At 25.7% G+C, this 18,656-nt stretch overlaps 4 protein-coding genes across 6 annotated transcripts; 3 read left to right on the forward strand and 1 right to left on the reverse strand.

Annotated features, from left to right (window-relative positions):
- Positions 1-4,370: 4,370 nt before the first annotated feature.
- OCT59_027159 (uncharacterized protein) lies at positions 4,371-5,882 on the forward strand (the record flags this gene model as incomplete). The annotated part of the gene is made up of 1 exon (XM_025332770.2): positions 4,371-5,882. The coding sequence occupies one exon, from the start codon at positions 4,371-4,373 to the stop codon at positions 5,880-5,882; it is 1,512 nt and encodes a 503-aa protein (XP_025167508.1).
- A 3,145-nt stretch (positions 5,883-9,027) lies between these two features.
- On the forward strand, positions 9,028-10,518 carry OCT59_027160 (uncharacterized protein; the record flags this gene model as incomplete). Of its 2 annotated transcripts, none has more annotated exons than XM_066136764.1 (1): positions 9,028-10,518. In XM_066136764.1, the coding sequence occupies one exon, from the start codon at positions 9,028-9,030 to the stop codon at positions 10,516-10,518; it is 1,491 nt and encodes a 496-aa protein (XP_065993219.1). The 2 variants fall into 2 exon arrangements, with proteins under 2 accessions (XP_065993219.1, XP_025167507.2); XM_025321972.2 differs by having other exon boundaries at positions 9,133-10,518.
- A 1,894-nt stretch (positions 10,519-12,412) lies between these two features.
- On the reverse strand, positions 12,413-14,112 carry OCT59_027161 (uncharacterized protein; the record flags this gene model as incomplete). 2 transcript variants are annotated; one of them, XM_066136767.1, is made up of 11 exons in its annotated part: positions 12,413-12,466; positions 12,656-12,666; positions 12,863-12,877; positions 12,974-12,987; positions 13,083-13,112; positions 13,203-13,264; positions 13,341-13,400; positions 13,580-13,602; positions 13,665-13,684; positions 13,831-13,978; positions 14,088-14,112. In XM_066136767.1, 11 exons carry the CDS (start codon positions 14,110-14,112, stop codon positions 12,413-12,415), a joined length of 462 nt encoding a protein of 153 aa, XP_065993221.1. The 2 variants fall into 2 exon arrangements, with proteins under 2 accessions (XP_065993221.1, XP_065993220.1); XM_066136766.1 differs by lacking the exons at positions 13,665-13,684; positions 14,088-14,112 and adding an exon at positions 13,722-13,752 and having other exon boundaries at positions 13,831-13,833.
- A 2,774-nt stretch (positions 14,113-16,886) lies between these two features.
- Positions 16,887-18,287, forward strand: OCT59_027162 (uncharacterized protein; the record flags this gene model as incomplete). Its single annotated transcript, XM_025328227.1, has 1 exon — positions 16,887-18,287. The coding sequence occupies one exon, from the start codon at positions 16,887-16,889 to the stop codon at positions 18,285-18,287; it is 1,401 nt and encodes a 466-aa protein (XP_025167506.1).
- Between the last annotated feature and the right edge of the window lie 369 nt (positions 18,288-18,656).

Consider the following 18,656-nt stretch of genomic DNA (forward strand, 5'->3'; position numbering starts at 1 on the left):
CAAATCTTAGCCAGGTAGAGGTGCTGCATTGGAGGGGAGTTATCACTGATTTAATTATTTCCGTTGTTGTAGTTGTCTGTAATGTATTATTTTGTAGTATAGTTATGTACCTTTTCTCTTCAAAATTGTATCATTTCTGGATTTTCAAATTCTCGTTTAATGAAAAATGAAAATAAAAATAAAATAAAAGTTACACAATTAATTGATCATCAATTATGCCCGAAAATATAGGTTCTTTTTTCCAAAAAAAAAAGAAATTAGTAATCAAAAACTGTTAATAAAAAGAAACAAATAAATTATTGATAAGAATAAGAAAACCAAATTTTTTATTATGCTACGAAATAATTTATTGTTCTAGATGGATTAAAGGTCATAATATCATACTTAATAACTTTTTTCATTGTTAAATGTGTAATAATACATATGTCACCTCAATCTAACAGCTGGTCATATTTACAAAATTGAAGCAATATTCAAAGTATCAAAGAAATTTGACTGACTTTTAAATTATTTAGGCCATATTCCTAGTTTTTAGTTGACAATATTTATCTTGTTTGCATATAAATTATTAATTATTTCAGTTATATTTATTATGTATAATGCAATCTACAAGAAATAATAATTATAGTATTACTCTAAGATATGCAATAATACTAATAACAAATTGCAAACGCAAATAAAAATATAAATAAACATCGTTTCAATAATTATCATACTTGTTACTTTATTGTAAAAACTGCAAAAATACATAATAATAATGTTTTCTTTATAATAAATAATAGAATTATTAATCTTCAATCTTACAATCAAAGCCCTGTGACTCTTCTTGAACTGAAATTCCAGTAAATCTACGACTTGTATAATATACTTGTGAATGATATTGTATAATAGAAGCACTTGCTTGTCCTTGTACTAAAGCTTTGTTTGCTTCTACAAACTCCAACTTAATTGATTATCAATATTAGTTACTTCATATTCATAATTTCCATCCCTGTTTATTTCATAATAATCACTAATACATCTAATCCATTCAGATATAATACATTCAAGCGTTATTATGGTTGGTCTATTGGAAGGATCTGAATCCCAACATTTTTTCATTAAAATCTATATAACATTTTGGAGTATTTTCAACAATTTCAGGGCGTTTCCCTGCACAGAAACTCAAAATAAGGAGATGATCATGTGATATACGATTAAATGGAGGAATACCTGATGTAAATTCCCACATTATCATTGAAAAACTATAAATATCACCTGCTGGTGTATAGGGTTCTGGTCTTAATATTTCAGGTGCCATATAAGGTAAAACTCCATAAATTTCATTAGTTTTATTATCAGAATCTTGTAAATCATTTATAGGTTTACATAATCCTAAATCAATAATAAATAACTCATTGTAATTATCTGATATTAAAATATTACCATCATGAAAATCACCATGAGTTAAATTTGATTCATGAATTACTTTAAGTCCTAATACAATTTTTTTCAATAATTGTAACTTTTCTTGCCATTCAAATTTAATTATATCAGATAAACATTTTCTTAAATTTCCTTTTTTTGCATAACTCATAACTATTATATAATTTAAATTATTTGGATCTTGGGTAAATCCAAAGAATTGAATAAATTTTGAAAATGATTTTTTCTGACAATTATAATGGTATTTCCACTGCATAAATGATAAAAAAAATTAAATTTTGCAAAAAGAAAAAAAATTGTATGAACAAGAATTAGTAGATTTATTCGAAGAATATAAAGTGAAAGAGATAATTGAAGAATACTTAATTAGTGGTCTTTTTGTAGATTTTGAATGGAATTAAAAAAAAAAAATCTTTAATGCATAAGATAATAATTTTGTTGTAACAATTATACACGGTTTTATTTTAGAAATTTTTTCGGAATATATGTTAAAATTGAGACATAAACAGTTTAATTAAAGGAAATAACTTTTATTATTACTTTTATTTGATACTTTCATTTTGCAAATTTTAAATTTTAATTAAACATTATTATGTTCTTTGTTAAAAATATTTTTAACCAATGAGAATTATTTTTTTAAAGTACTAACAAAAAGCGAAGATTTTTTTATGAATGGGAAAAAAATTATTTAATAATTCGCAAATGACAATAATCTGATTTATATTTTTTAATTTGATATGAATATAACTTTTAACTAATTCATTTAGAGTCTGGTTAATTTCACTGACAGACAATCACTTTTCCGAAAATGTTTCATCGACAAAAAGTTCTCTTCGACATTTCATTTTTTCCGGTTTATTTTAGTTTCGATACCTTTATAACTTTTTATTTTTTGTTCATCACAGCTAAAATAATAAAACTGGTGAATGATAAAGAAACTTGAGTCTACGTACAGTACATATTAAAAATTAGGTCAATATTAAAAAGAGAAAAAATTATTTTATTTTTATACAAAAGATAAATTATATAGTATAATTATATATATACATATATTTTTTAAAAAAAAGACTTTATATTTTGATATTCGAAACTAAAATATGAACTGTCGGTGAGATGATGAAACGTTTTTCGATTAAACGTTTGTCGGTGAAGAAGTTGTATGTGAGGTGAATGCGTCCCATTCATTATTTGATAATCCTTAAAATAAATTATACATTATATGTAATATGTTAGTTAAAACAAGTTATCATAAAACTGATCTGGTACAAATGCTATAATAACGTGATAATATAAGTCTGGGGAAAATTTTTTAATTCGCCTGTATCAATTTTTCGAAAATCTGTGAATTTTTTTTCATATTAAATTTTTTTTTTTTTTAACGAATTTTACATGACTCACATAAGCAATATATTGTTTTATTAAGTACTAGTACATTTATACAATAATTTCGTGGATTGAAATATAGTATTTTTTTTTGTTCGTTTCTTTTTGCCAGAAGTTGTTGCATATAACATCACGACAATAATAATATCCTTGATTTTATCGATTCATCACATACATTTTCTGGCACTTTTTCACACTGGAAAAATGATTTCCATAGGACGATCACATAAACAACTTTATTAAAAATTTATCCTACATAATCATTACTAATTATATATATAATGTGATATACTGCACAATAAAAAAAAAGAATTATATATGCATAAAAATTGATGTTACGAGGATCTAAGAATTTTTTTTTGTCCGGTATAATAGCAGCAGCTAGAATAGGCAGAATTCGATATGGCGAATCCTCCGTCCATATGATAATAAGTCGTTATGATATCAAGTAATCGATAAAACAAATATCATTTCATTACATATGAGTAAATTCTATAAAATTCCAGTCTATTAAAAATTTTTTTTTTTATTTATGATAATTTATTTTAATATGCTTGTAAAAATTATTTTATTAAAAAAAGCAAAATTCCTAATCATTTAACTGATAATGGTTAAATATTCTAATTCACAATTAATTTCAGACCAAAATTTATAGCATGAAATTAACATAAAATTAATAAAGGCATAGTATGGCCGTATGGGTTAAGTAATAGTTATTTCACGGGAACTGTGGATATCAATGGTTTTCACGGCGCAGCCGTGATATCATGATATTCCAGTGACTCCGTGAAATAAATACCATGGGCGTCCTTAACTTACAGTGGGGTGTACGATATTAACGTACGAACTAGCCCGAGTTTGGGAGTTATGCACTTACACGCGATAGCGTTAACGTTAATTCTGGCCAGTTCGTACGTTAATATCGTACACCCTCACTGTTACATCATCAATGAATAACTAAAATATTCACCGGAGTCTTGGGGTCCCCCTGAGGGAGGGAGTTTCATGGAATAACAGGCTTATCTCATTGTGTATTATGTATACACCGATGGATTTTATACTTTTTTATACTTTTTTTATACCGGTGGAGAAGTTGATAAAAATTCATTGGTGTATACATAATACCGATGCGATAAATATATGTCATATTAAAATTAAGGTAATGAGAAAATCGGTTCATACAAAATCATTTATAAGTCCTGACTTTAAATTTTTGAAAAATTTATTTATTATATTAAAAAGTAATACAAATGAGTGATAGAAAAATCATTTATTGGATATATTCATCGAATGATTTCAATTCTTTTTATTTTTAATGCAATATCATCTCCGGAAAATAATAAAGGCGCCGGCTTAAATTATGATTTGTACACTAATCCTTAACTTTACTTTATATAGAAAATATGATGTCAATCATATCAATGATCTTTATATATAATGTCCAATTATATTCAAGAATTTTTTCCGTTCATGAATTCTAAACGTAATATTTGTTACACAGCTCTATCCCGTCATGGAATATAAACAAAGGAAATGCGGGAATTATTTTTTTTAAAAAAAAAATGTCAAAACTCAACAAAGACGTACTTTTCCTAATATTTGAAGAATTAAAATTTGATAAAAAATCACTTTATTCATGTCTTTACGTTAATAGAACTTGGTGTGAAACAGTGGTACCTATTTTATGGAGAAATCCTGGTCAATATCTTACGACCATTAATTCTTGTACATCAGTACCTATTTTATGGAAAATTCCTAGTCAATATCTTATATTATTTAATGTAATATTTTTACATTTATCAAAAGAATCAAAAGATATTTTAAAGAAACAAGAAATTAATAATCTTATTACAGAAATATATCAACGACCTTTATTTAATTATATTAATTTCTGGAAATATTTAGATTTATTTCTTATAGAAAATATAATTTCTTCAAGTAAGATTGAGGAGTCTAAAAAGTTTGATATAAGAGACGAGATATTAAAATTATTTTTTAGTAGTAATGTGAAGTTTATTCATCTTTCTATTCCACAAGATTATGATTTTCAATTACATCATATTCCAGGAGCTGAACGTTGTTTCTCGGAACTTGAATCCTTGTCTTTTTGTTGTGATTTTGGAAATTGTCAAAATATTTTGAATGGATTGGCTAGAATATGTAAATCGATTAGAAAATTTAGAGTTGATAATGTGCATTTCTGTACCAATAATTCTGGAATCAATAAATTAATTGAAGTACAAAAGAAATTAAATAATGTTAGTTTCATTGGTCCTTATAAAGGTTCACGCGCTATAATAAACATAATAGAAGATGAATCAATTTACAAATCTCTTGAAGAATCTTTAATTAAACATGTAGATACTATTCAATATTTGAGAATGGATTGGATACCTATTACAAGAATTCTTTCATACCTTGTAAACTTATTTCGATTAGAAATAAGTACATGTTTACCTTATCCTACAAACTGGAATGAATTAGATTATTTAAAGGATTTATCATTACCTAATTTAAAAATTCTAATAACTCGACAAGTTCCAATCAAAATTACAGCAAATTTAATTGAAATTACAAAAGGACAACTAACAGAAATTAGTGTACTTTATAATGATGCTGATAGTAAAAATCTTTTTAAAGCAATTTGTCAAAATTGTTCAAATCTTAAATATCTTAACTTATCATTATCTAATAATACTAATTTACTTACTTCAGAATTTGAAAATTTATTAATTAGTTGTCAACTTTTAAATAAATTAATTATTGATGTGGTAGATTTTGATATTATGTTTAATTGGGATAAATTATTATTAATATTAGCTAAATCATCACCAACTAGTTTATTTACGTTTGAATTTCATTCTGGGAGGATTAATTTGGAAGATATAATATTATTTTTTGATAATTGGACAAATAGGAATCCTATGTTATTGGAAATAGATAGTGATAATTATTGTAATGAATTTGGTGATAAGAAGCAATTAGAAGATTTAATCGAAAAATATAAGGTAAAGGGAATAATTAAAAAATGTTCTGTTCATTCTAATACTAGAAGTAGATGGTTATTTCTTTAATCCTAAAATAAATTATTTTTATGAGAAATCATGAATAAGAATATTATTCCTATGTATATATTAACGTAAAATTTACTTTAATTAAATAAAGTTTGATATTGAAACATGATAATTTATTGTATAACATAAAGTTTCATTGGGAAAATAATTCTTTTTTTTTATTATTATTATCGTTATTATTTCAAATATTACGATAAACATATAATGTTAAAAATATATAAAGTGCAACCGTATACATCGTTGGAAAAAATAAATTCTTTACTTCTTACAAAATGTTAAATGTTAAAATAAAATTTTTTCAATTAACGTAGTAAACTTGAAATTACTTTCGACTACAATAATATAGTCACGTCAAATCAGGACATATAATCATATTAATTATAGTTTTTCTTTTTTTGAATATGCGTAGAACTGCTTTTTTTTTGGCAAAATTAGGACTATTAGGAAATCATTGGACGTTTGGTTATAAATTTAGGAAAATAACTTTTGCCCTCAGCAAAACCACTGTCTGTCAGCATGATGTGAAGTAAAATTGATTATTGGGAACTATAATTATAAAGTGGGAAGTTATTATCTAATGCAATGATTTCGCATTATATCTTTTTTTGGAGAAATTGTACGTACAGACTCCGGCGAAGATAGTGTCGGTCAATTTTTTTAATATAACACATAAACTTTATTATAAAGTTGTGGAATTTTTGGAGTCCAAAAATACACAAATTTTATTATTATTTAATTAATATTTGATTTAACCTTCATCTATCAACACATGCTTCAATTTGATTTATTTGCATTAATAACTTCGCTAACAATAACTATTATATTTTCAAAAAATTATTTTATTCCTTCCTAAATAAATTAAATAAATTGAGAAATGGCTCATTACATTTTTTTCCTCTTTTTTGTATTACCATTTTCTTAATATATTGCTTCAAAGGCAATCCAAAATTCTCATTAGGATTCGAAGTCTGAGCTTAAAAATGAACGAGAAAATCTTATTATTGAAAGAAAAATTTTCATACCACCTCAAACATCATAGGAAGTTGCTATTTTATATCTTCACCATAATAAAAAGCTCTCGAATAGTCTATAAAATTATTTAGTTACTCAAAAATATGCGTATTCTGTGAAATAATCAATCATTTTGACTAGCAGTATTTTTTTAAGGATAACTTTAGTGTAACATTTAGACATTTTTTCGTTTTTTGTAAGAGGGAGATAAATTGCTTATAGAAATGCAAAATATTTCCAGTTCCCTAAAATTTTGTTTCAAGAAAAAATTAACAACTTTATAAATAGATTTAATCGTAGCGGTAGCCATTTTGAGTATGAAATTACATTTTTCTACTGCTTTTTAAATGAGTATTCCATTGCTCAATTTGATGTAATAAGCAATAATCTATTCGGGATAGTAATGAAGTTGTGACCAAATTAAGAAGCGGTATTCTAACATCAATTCGCTGGGACTTTATTAAAGTTCCGTTAAAACATCGATATCACCAATCATCCAATAATATGTGAATTTTAGTTTTTGTAGGTATTATAACCCAAACCCGACCATATCCCAAATCCAACTGAATAAATTTTACGACCGAAACTGTATTTTAAACTAATTTTAAGCGAACGCCTTAACCTCGTTCGATTTGGGTCATTCCAAACTGGATTGAGTTTGTGCTATGTTAGTAAACATTATTGATGCTAAATTTAATGAATTATAAGGTATGGTCTGTTCCAATTCTGGAACAGATTTGAAGCTTGGAACCGGTTTAAATTAGAAAGAATCATCATCGAGTTTGTTTGACAAAAAAAATTTTATTTAACCGATCAGCATCACACATTCTATCTTTAACTTTATGCATTTATTTTATAAGAAACGCAGAACCGAAAACATATCGTGACCATCCCTATTAAGAATAAATGAAGCAAATATAATTATCAAATAATAAAGTAAAGAATGTCCAAAAATTATATGCATATTATATGACGCATGTAAATTTCAAATACATTTATTAATTCTTACATGATTTAATTAATGTTTATTATGCCTGAGTTGACCTGGGTTAATTGACCCGAATTTCTAATCAGACGACCCGTGACCCACATGAACTTGATAAAACCGTCGAGTCGGATCATGACCCTGAGACCCGAATATTTTTATTGTATTTTTTAATTAAAAATTTTATATTAGACCCGGGTTACCTGTGATCGAGTCGGGTTCTAATATACACTATAAATTTGAATAAATAATCACATTAATGTTTTTTTTATTTTTATTTTATTTTATTTTGTTTTGTTTTACTGTAAAGTAATAAATACTAGATTCCAGATTTTCGTAATATTCATTTATAATAAGAACATTTTTAGTCAACAATAAACTTAAAAATATTAATAAATAATAAAAAAAAAAATTTTGGTTAGTACATTTACCGTTTAATTTGTTACATAAAAAATATAACGTAATCATTTAATCATTTCGTGTGAAAAAAAAAATTTTTTATCCGAAAATGATTTTCAGAATATATAATGTAAAATTTATATTATTTACTAAAGTATCTAACTTAAGCTTTTCCATTTTAAGTTAAAATATTGTGTAAATCAGGGATGTGTACCGGATGTTATCGCCGTTTTTAGAATTGTGCTACCCACGCAAATTTACCGAAAATTACCAAATTACATGACGAAAAAAAAAAAATTAAGTGGACGATTTCGTCCGGATTCCTGAGCAATTATTGAATAATTATCAGATGATAAACGGAAAGTTATTGGATATTAAAAATTTTAGTATAACAAAATATAACACAATCCCGAAATCCGATAAATGGTAAACTGCGATAAATTATTTTATTTTTAAATTAACTGCGAATAAATTAAATTTAATTTAATAACTACATTAAATTAAATTAAATTTAAACATGTGATTTCTCTTAAGAAATAATTTTACAGTTTTTTTGTAACATAGTCTAATTATTTCATACTGATCTTCATGCATCATGTATGTTCATTATGTTTTCACGATGATGATACGTGATGTTTGTTACACGAATACGCCGCCCGCATTAAATATGTAAAACAAAGTTAAAATTTTTCTTCGGTCTTTTTTTTTTTATTTATTTATTTTTATTTTTTTTTTAAAAAAAAAAAAAAAATGTTGGGAATCAACAAAGATATACTTTTCTTAATAATAGATGAATTGAAAGATGATAGAAAATCCCTTTATTCATGCCTTTTGGTTAATAGAATTTGGTGTGAAATGACTGTACCAATATTATGGAAAATTCTTGGAAGATATACGTTAACCGAAAATGCAAAATTTATGTTATTTGATGTAATACTTTCACATTTACCAGAAGAATCAAAAGATATTTTAAAGAATCAAGGAATTGATATTTTTTCTGAAGAATATAAACGACCTTTATTTAATTATATTAGTTTCTGGAGATATTTAGATTTATTTCTTTTAGAAAGTATGATCGTTTCTAAAAGGGATATTAATAAATCTGATATAGCTATTATAAGAAAAGAAGTATTAAATTTATTTGTTAATGCAAATACAAAATTTGTTTATATTGATATTCCAGAACATTTTTATTATCAATTACACAGTATTTCAGGCTCTGAACAGTGTTTTTCAAAACTTGAATGTCTTCATTGTGATGATAAAACCAATCAAAATATTTTAAAAGGATTGGCTAGAATTTGTAAATCTATTAGAAAATTGAAATTTTATATTATGCAATATGATAATAGTGATAATTCTGGAATCGTTAAATTAATTGAAGCTCAAAAGAATTTAAATGAAGTATATTTTGTCTGTTTTACTAATAAGAGAAATGAATCATATCGTAAAACTTTAGAAGAAACTTTAATTAAGAATGCAGATACCATCAAATATTTAAGAATTGGTTGGAATCCTACTACAAAAATTCTTTCACATCTTGTAAATTTAATAAGTTTAGATATAAGCGTTAGTTTATCAATCGTGACAAATTGGAGTAATTTAGAAAGAGTATCTTTACCTTTTTTAAAAATTTTAAGAGCTCAATTGGTTCCATCTAAAATTTTAACAAGTTTAATTGAAAACACAAAAGGTCATCTTACTGAAATTAGTATACTTTATGAAGGTGATGATAATAGAAGACTTATTCAAGCAATTTATCAAAATTGTCCTAATCTTATATATTTAAAATTATTATTTAATAATAATAATATTTTAGAATTAGAAGAATTATTAACTAAATGTCAATATTTGAGTGGGTTGGTTATTTTTACTGATGAATTGAATGAACCTGATTGGAATGATTTATTTGAGATTTTGGCTAAATCTTCACCAATTGGTTTGTTTAGATTTAAATTCTCTTCTATTTGGTCACTTAAATTATTAGAATCTTTAAAATTACTTTTTGATAATTGGAAAGGTAGACATCCTATATTATTACAAACAATTCCAATTGATAAATATTATACAAATATAGAAGCAGAGTTACAATTACAATTGCAGAAGCAAACAGAAGATTTAATTAAAATATATAAAATGAAAGGAATAATTAAAAAATATGATACTGATTTAAATGAAGCCATTTTTGAAGAATTTGAATGGATTCAGAAGAAATCTGTCGCTTATTTAATGGGAAGTTAAATTATTAATAATTATTTTTTTATTTTCTTTGTAAAAAAAAAAAGGAATATGTTTTATATATATATATATACTTTTTTTATTATTTGTTTTTTTATTATGTATGTTTATTGTATTGTAGATTTTATTTAATAAGAATTTTATTATTTTTTTTTTCTTAGTTATAGAAATTTTGTATACTGTATTTTTTTTGTATTCAATTCATATTCAATCTTGTTATTAAATAAAGTTATTACACTCACTATAACGTTTTAGTTTATTTAATATACCATGGAGGAGGTCGTGATACGGTTTAAAAACTACTGGTTCACTAACATTTCCAGTGAATAAAATCATCTAAATTGAATAGTTGATATTCTGAGATCATATTCAAAAGTAAGGATCGGAAAAAAGCACGTACGAAACTATGTATCATAGAAAATGTTGTATCGTAGCAATTAAAACGCGATTATAAATTATTACCATTGTGAGTTAGTTATATATATTCATTTAAAGAATATTTCTTATTTATAATCAATATAATATGTTTTATTATTCCTGGTTGATTGCTCGTCCGGTAATTTCATACATCATGACGATAAATAGGTTAATCTAATAAGAATTTTTTCTAAAACTGAGTTTGTTTTTGCATCATTTTCAAGAAGACGACTTCATTATGGAAGAACTTCATCAATGAGTCGATACGAGGTTTGAAATCTGCATAATTATTATTATTCTTCTTACGTGAAAAAAATTATAATTTTCATCATACAACATTAAGTATTCATTGCAAATATTAACGTTAATTAAATTTACGACTTTATTGATACACTAAATATTAATACAATGGTTTTCTAAAGAAATAAAAATTCTTTATTACTCCAATTAGGTTTCAATCAAAACCAAGTTCAAACTCCCTCAATCTCCAATATGTTTTATACATGATGCTAAATAATCTTTCTAAAATATGTCATTATTTGGGATATGTAATCAATTTTTTCAATTTATCTCTACAATTAAGGGCAAAATGGTAAACCGAATAATAAAATTATTAAAATGTTTACAAATATTAGATAAACTCCTCCAAGGTTTTCATCAAAACTACAAGGTCGAATTAGGTTAAGATTAAGATCGTAAACATATTATTAATAAATTCAAAAAAATAAATACAAATATTAGATAAGTTCCTCAAAGGTTTTCGTCAAATTCACAAGGTCGATAATTAAACCTTAAGATCGATCTGAAATACTAGTAAAAGTATCTTAAAAAAATATTAATGATTAATTTTACTGCTTCGTTTCAAAGCAATGTTCAAGAATAATATATGTTATAATTCATTACAAAGAAACTAACCGATTTATAAAGTTTCAAGTTTTCCAAACGTTCTGATTTTGATTGTAAGTTTAAATAAATGGTTTGATCAAAATTCCAAGGAATGAGTTGTTTTTTCTTTCATATCACTATTACTTTAAGATGTATTCTCATTAAAGCGTTATTATTTGATATAAAAGCTTGATATAAACCTATTCAATTCACGAATAACAGTTAGATTATGGTAAATAATATTGATTCAATAATATCAATCGCAAAATAAATATACCTTAGGTTAAAAATTCTATCCAATTCCGATCTCGTTAAATTTTTGCGTTCGGCTTCTGCATCAAACGTACATTTAAACACAAGTTAGAAATATTTGACAAGTCAATGGTCAAATTCTTGTCACACAGTTACAGTATGTGTTACGTAACATTGATTAAGTTGATTAAGTTTTTGCGCATTTCACTTGTTCCTTCGTACATTTTCAATATCTTCTTGATCGAATTCTCATATAATTTTCCATCAGGATCTTAATTATTTGAAGTGTTTCCTGCAAGATTACATTTGGTGTTGCTAATACATCCCACATTGCTCAAAGGAATTAATGAATAATTTCAGCTTCATTAACGCAAGAGAATAAAGTATTTTTTGGAATCTAAATAATAAAGTAAAGGGATAAAAAGTATATATCAATATCATAAATAAACAATCTTATATCTTAAAGAATAATACCACATTGATTTTATAAAGAATCTCTCTCGCGGTTGATCCTTCTTTCTTCTTTTTTAATGTTTTCTTACCCTCCACCCTTTTTTAACAAACAATAATAATATAGTTAACTTACATGTGTTGCTGCTACACATTTAAATTTGACGGTCTCAGAAGTTTGAATATCGAATATGTAAAACCTATTCTACTCCTTCTCATTCTCTAACAAAGCTCATCTTAAATACAAATACGATGAGACTTGCATTTCTCGAATAACCCCGGACATTAACAACTTAAACTGCATCAATAGCTTCTTGATGTTCTCCTTTTGAATATCACAAACTGATTCGAGCTAGAGCTTGATGTGGTTATTAGAATCTATGATCAATAATCCGCCGATAAAAATTTTTTAACCTAAAAAATGATCACTGACAAATTTCAAAAAAATATTTACCAGTATCATTAATTCTTTTCAAGTATTCTAAATTTCAATTCATATTCAGCTCAAAAATTCCTCGTAGATATTGTAATCACAAAATTATCCAAAAGTCCAATAAATTTACTGGTTTATCACGTCTAGATACTTTCGGCATCTAAAAAAAAATCAAATATTAATTTGTTAATTACTGGTAAGTTTACGAATCCGATTATCAACTAAAAAGAAGAAAAAAGATATTGATTACGTTATTGTTCGAGTTATAAGTCTAACTACCTTTGAAAATTGTTCGATGAACTGCCTGAAAATCTATAATTAATTATAATTCATTTTGAAACGTTAAAGCCAATAAATAAATGAGACTTGATAAACGAAAATAACTTACAAAATAATAATTATTAATGTTAAATAATTCTCGATATCTTCCATCAAAATGTGTTGATGCCTAAAAAAAAATAAGAAAAAAAATGGAATAAAATAAAAAATCGATATTAAACATAACTATTAATAGCCCAACTTCATTCATAATTACGACAGAATAGACGAAAAGAAAATAAAAATCCACGCTGAGCATCAACTTTTTACGAGCCTATAGCATGGCGATAATAGTAAGCTCCAAATTACCTGGCAGGAAACAGTTATACCAGCTAAACATTCATATAAAGATAACAAAAAAATGGTTAAATCGAGAGAAGGAATTGATAATTACTTTGAAAAATAACAACGTGCCTAAATATATTAAATTTACCTTATTAAAATAGTTTACGTTTGTGTAAATTTTTTTTTTTTACGCTAAGCTTGTAAGCCAATTTATTAAAGTAATAAAGTAAAACTATTGATACAAAAAATTACAAACTAAAAAGAACCCTATTTACCATAATAAGCTACCCAGAAAGACGAACCCAGCCTTGCCAGAAGCTTTCACCCATGCTACCGCCAACTTTACATAAATTATTATTATGACACATTCTTGTTTTTTTTGTTGTAAAATGTATTGGAGTGATATAGTACATGATCGGCGATCTTGTGAATTTTTATAATAGTAGGTTAATACATGTATCTTCCATGGACTCGCATTCGTGACTCAAGTGCACGTGATTGGTAATGCCGACCAGAACTATAGTAATGTTACCGTTAGAGAGAAAATCGAAGAACATAATTTACTTTTCGATTGTTATAGATCCGTGTTATCCAATATAAGCAATAACAATACAGAAATAACGTGTAGATCCTTCCTTTTTTGATAATGCTAGGCGGAATTATGTAATATTGGCCCCGAAGAGACGCGTAGATATTGCTCGGGGCATCCTTAACGTACAGTAAGGGTGTACAATATTAACGTACAAACTGGCCCGAGTTTAGGAGTTATGCACTTGCACGTGATAGCGTTAACGTTAATTCTGGCCAGTTCGTACATTAATATCGTATACCCCCACTGTACATTAAGGAATCCCTGGGTCCTATTAAAGTGGTATAAGAATTTAATAAATTTAATTAAAATAATACATAAAACTAGATTTCAGTTCTCAAAAAAAAAATGATTGCTGTTTATTGTATACTATGATCACTTTGTGAATAAAGTGAAATAAGGATGTGATAAAATATATGTATAAACTAGTGCTTCGATCCGGATTGATCCGTTGATTATGTATGGCATTATAGGAAAATCCGAAATGTTACAATTATTTAGTGCTACTAGTACATTGTTTTAACTTTAACTCTTATTGTAATGCTAACTACTAATTTTATTTACTTCTTATAATTTTATTGTGATACTAATGCTAATTTACTAATTCTAATTTTGTAATACTGACAGTTAACTACTAATTTTATTTACTTTTGTAACACTAATTTTTTGTAATGCTTGTTTCGTAATGCTAATACTAATTTTATTTTTTTTTTATAATGCTTATTTACTAACTAACTTTATAGTACTACTGATGCTAATGATTTAACATTTACTAATTAAACAAAGCTAAATTTTCCTAGTATATATAGAAATTTGAATTACAAATAAGTGTTGTGGTTTTACTTGTCCTTAATTTTACACTTTTATTAATAATGCTTATAATTTTTTATTTTTATTTTTATTTTTTTTGGGGGTAAAAGGAATATCTTTATTATTCGTATGACAGAGAACATACAGACAAGCACTTCAGTATTTACTTTGTTAAACAGTTCAGACTACCCACTCAGTCATGTTTGATTTTCTTGGTTCCGATTGGGCAAGATTTTTTTTTTTGTAAATTAGAGAAATCAAAAATTTTTTGCTAGCTAAAAGAAAAGTAGCGGAAGGAACCAGTAAAAGAAAAAGTTTAACTTTTGCAGAAAAAAAAAAGAATTATGCGAGTGGAAAAGGGATAATCCATCATATAATCAGGAAGATCTTGCTAAAAAATTTGGTATATCAAAGCCACAAGTTCAATAATGGAGAATGGGATAACGCAACAGGAGGTAAGCATAATTAAATATTTGATATTTTGTTTTTATATCTAAAGATAATACAAAGTTAAATTATTCGTTTTTATTAAAAAGATTTTATTAAACAGTAAACAAACAAAAAATAAACCATTGCGTTTGGTGAATACCACGCACCTCCCGCTTTACATCACCTTCGTTCTATACGACGAAGCCATTACCTGCTACATGTCATAACGAACCCATAAATAATAAATAAAGAATAATAAAGAAAAACGGACCATAGAGCTAAAACCTTTTACCTATGTGAAACAAAAAAATAATACACCACCAAGGTATATTTCAACTAGTGTATGTAAATAAAATAATAGTTAATATAATATATTGTATTATTCATATTTGTAAATTTGAAATATAATGAATTTTAATCATTGCATAATACTTGACAATTATCGATTATTACATTAACATACATGATAACATTGATTACATGGATGGTATAATGATCGTAAAGTCATGTCAAAAAAATTGGCCTTGACAGTAAAGTTGGTCAGTATGAAAGGACCCCGAACAATACTAATATAGGTAGGAGCTGAAGATGCGTCGTCATCTTAGTAGCTCTCAATATGTTAGAATTTGGGAATGCGTACAATCATCAAAAAATTTTGATAAGGTTAGAATTTGATTTTGCGTAATTTTGATTGGATTTTAGGATGGTAAGATTTATTTTTGGTATATTTTTGGAAATAAGTAATAATAATTAATTTTATTTAACGATCATCTTAAAATAAATTTTTTTTTTTTTCGAAAAAAATCTTTTCTGTATTGCATACATAATGTTTCATTGGAAATATGGTAAAGAGTGATTGGCTAACATAAATACGTTACTCATATTGTTAATGCAAAAAAAGTAGTATGTATATGTGGGAAAGGAATCAAATTAAACCACAGGTATGAAGAAGATTATTTAAATAGACATGTAGCATGTTCAGGATGTAAAGCAGACGAAGACAGAGAACAATTTGATACAACTAATAAAAGAGCCAATTAAAATTTTAAAAACTGACTTGAAGTTAGAGGATTAAAATGCGTATTTTGTAAAAATTTCAGGGGTTAGGAGCTATAAATGCGTACTGATCATAGTCAAAAGTGCTGCGTACAGCTAATAGTAAAATTTTTTTTTCTGGACCTTACCTATATCAGTATTGTTTGGGGTCCTAGTATGAATAGCAAAATGTATGGTTTTATATGTAAATTGAAACAATCTCTGAGTTAATATAAACAAACATGACTCATCATGAGCAAAAAATGAACCATTTTCTCCGAATGCTGCCATCGTACTTTACCAAAACCTAACCAATACTTTAAAGCATAAATTAAGGGTGCATTTTTCGTAGTTTGACTAATATAAAATGATAGCGTTTTATCTTTTTCATTAGGGAAAAAACCATCTGCTTCGATAAGGTTTTTTTTAAATAAATTAACTCTTCCAAAAAGCCTCTTAAACTAAGAAATGTCATCTCTAAACGTAGACGTGCTTTTTTTAGTATTCGGAGAATTAGAAAGTGATAATAAATCTCTCTATTCATGTATTTTAGTTAATAAAGCTTGGTGTGCAACAGCGATACCAATTTTGTGGAGAAACCCTGGACAATATTTAATTAAAAAACATTCAAAGAATATACTATCAAATGTAATACTTTCACATATACCAACGGATATTTTAAAATTTCTTGATTCCGAATTTTTTGAAAAAACATATCAACGACCTTTTTATAATTACATTCATTTCTGGAAATATTTGGATATAACTTATATAACTAACATATTTTCAAAATTTTCAACAGATAAATTCAATGAGATAATAAAGTTATTTATTAATAAGAATACAAAAATTAGTCATCTTACTATAGGCTATGGTTTTGATTGTCATGATTGTCGACTACATCTTATTCCGGGTGCCGAATGTTGCCTTTCAGAACTTGAATCTTTGCATGTTAATGTTGACATGAGAATAGATATTTTAGAAGGATTAGCTACAATTTGCAAATCAATTAAAAAATTAAGAATTGATAGTTTATGTAGCTTTTATAACTCATATTACGGAATTATTAGACTAATTGAAGTACAAGAAAACCTAAATGATGTTGATATTAGAAGACCTCTAATTGGTTGTGATGATTATAACAAAACCTTTGAAGAATCATTGATAAAGCATGCAGATACCATCAAATATTTGAGAATAAATTGGAAGCCTAATACAAGTATTCTTTCATATCTCGTAAATTTAGTGAGTATAGATTTAAAAGATACTCGTAAAGCAGATTGGAGCCAGTTAGAGGAAGTATCTTTACCTCTTTTAAAAATTTTAAAAGCTAAAGCAATTCCATATAAATATATAGAAAATTTAATTAAAAGCACTAAAGGAAATCTTTCTGAGATAAGTATATGTTATGATTCTCTCAATAGTAGAATGCTTATTCAAATAATTTATCACAATTGTCCAAATCTTAGATATCTTAAACTAGTATTGCTTGATAATATTGATTCATTATTTATCAAAGCATTTGAAATTTTATTAACTAATAGTCAATTTTTGAATGAATTAAATATTAGAGTGAATAACGATACTTTTGGATGGAAGGAATTATTTGAAATTTTGACTAAATCATCATCAATTAATTTGTTTAAGTTTTATTTTTATTTTAACAAGAAATTTAAGTTAGAAGATTTAAAATTCTTTTTTGATAATTGGAAAGATAAAAATCCTATGTTGCTAATTATCAATACTTTTTCTTTAGTCAATAAAGTAAAACAAGAATCAGAAGATTTAATGCAAGAATATAAAACAAATGGAATAATTAAGAGATTTGAGGTTTATAAAAATCATTATAAAGATTTTGAATGGAATTAAAAAAAATTTTATATTTATCAACTAAATATACAACAGACAACAACATATTCAATGATTGGTATATGCAAACTTTTACAAATATAAGATGGAAATTATGCATTATTTATTATTTTACAAATGTTAAAGAAAGTAATTTGGACACACTTAAATAAAAATTTGTTTGTTGTGTTTAAAGCTTCAAAATAGAATTGTTAGTGTTAAAAAAACGAAATACATGATCATGACTTATCATTGAATGTAAGCTATTACTGATAATAATAGTGATTTCTGAATTTTTTAACTTAAATAAGTAATTCTAAAATTACTGTATATGAAATTTACAAATAGTAACGGCAACTTCATGGTAAATTACCTTTTTTGTTATTAGCG

This window comes from Rhizophagus irregularis, chromosome 7 (genome assembly GCF_026210795.1).
Source record: "Rhizophagus irregularis chromosome 7, complete sequence".
NCBI classification, from domain to species: Eukaryota; Fungi; Glomeromycota; class Glomeromycetes; order Glomerales; family Glomeraceae; genus Rhizophagus; species Rhizophagus irregularis.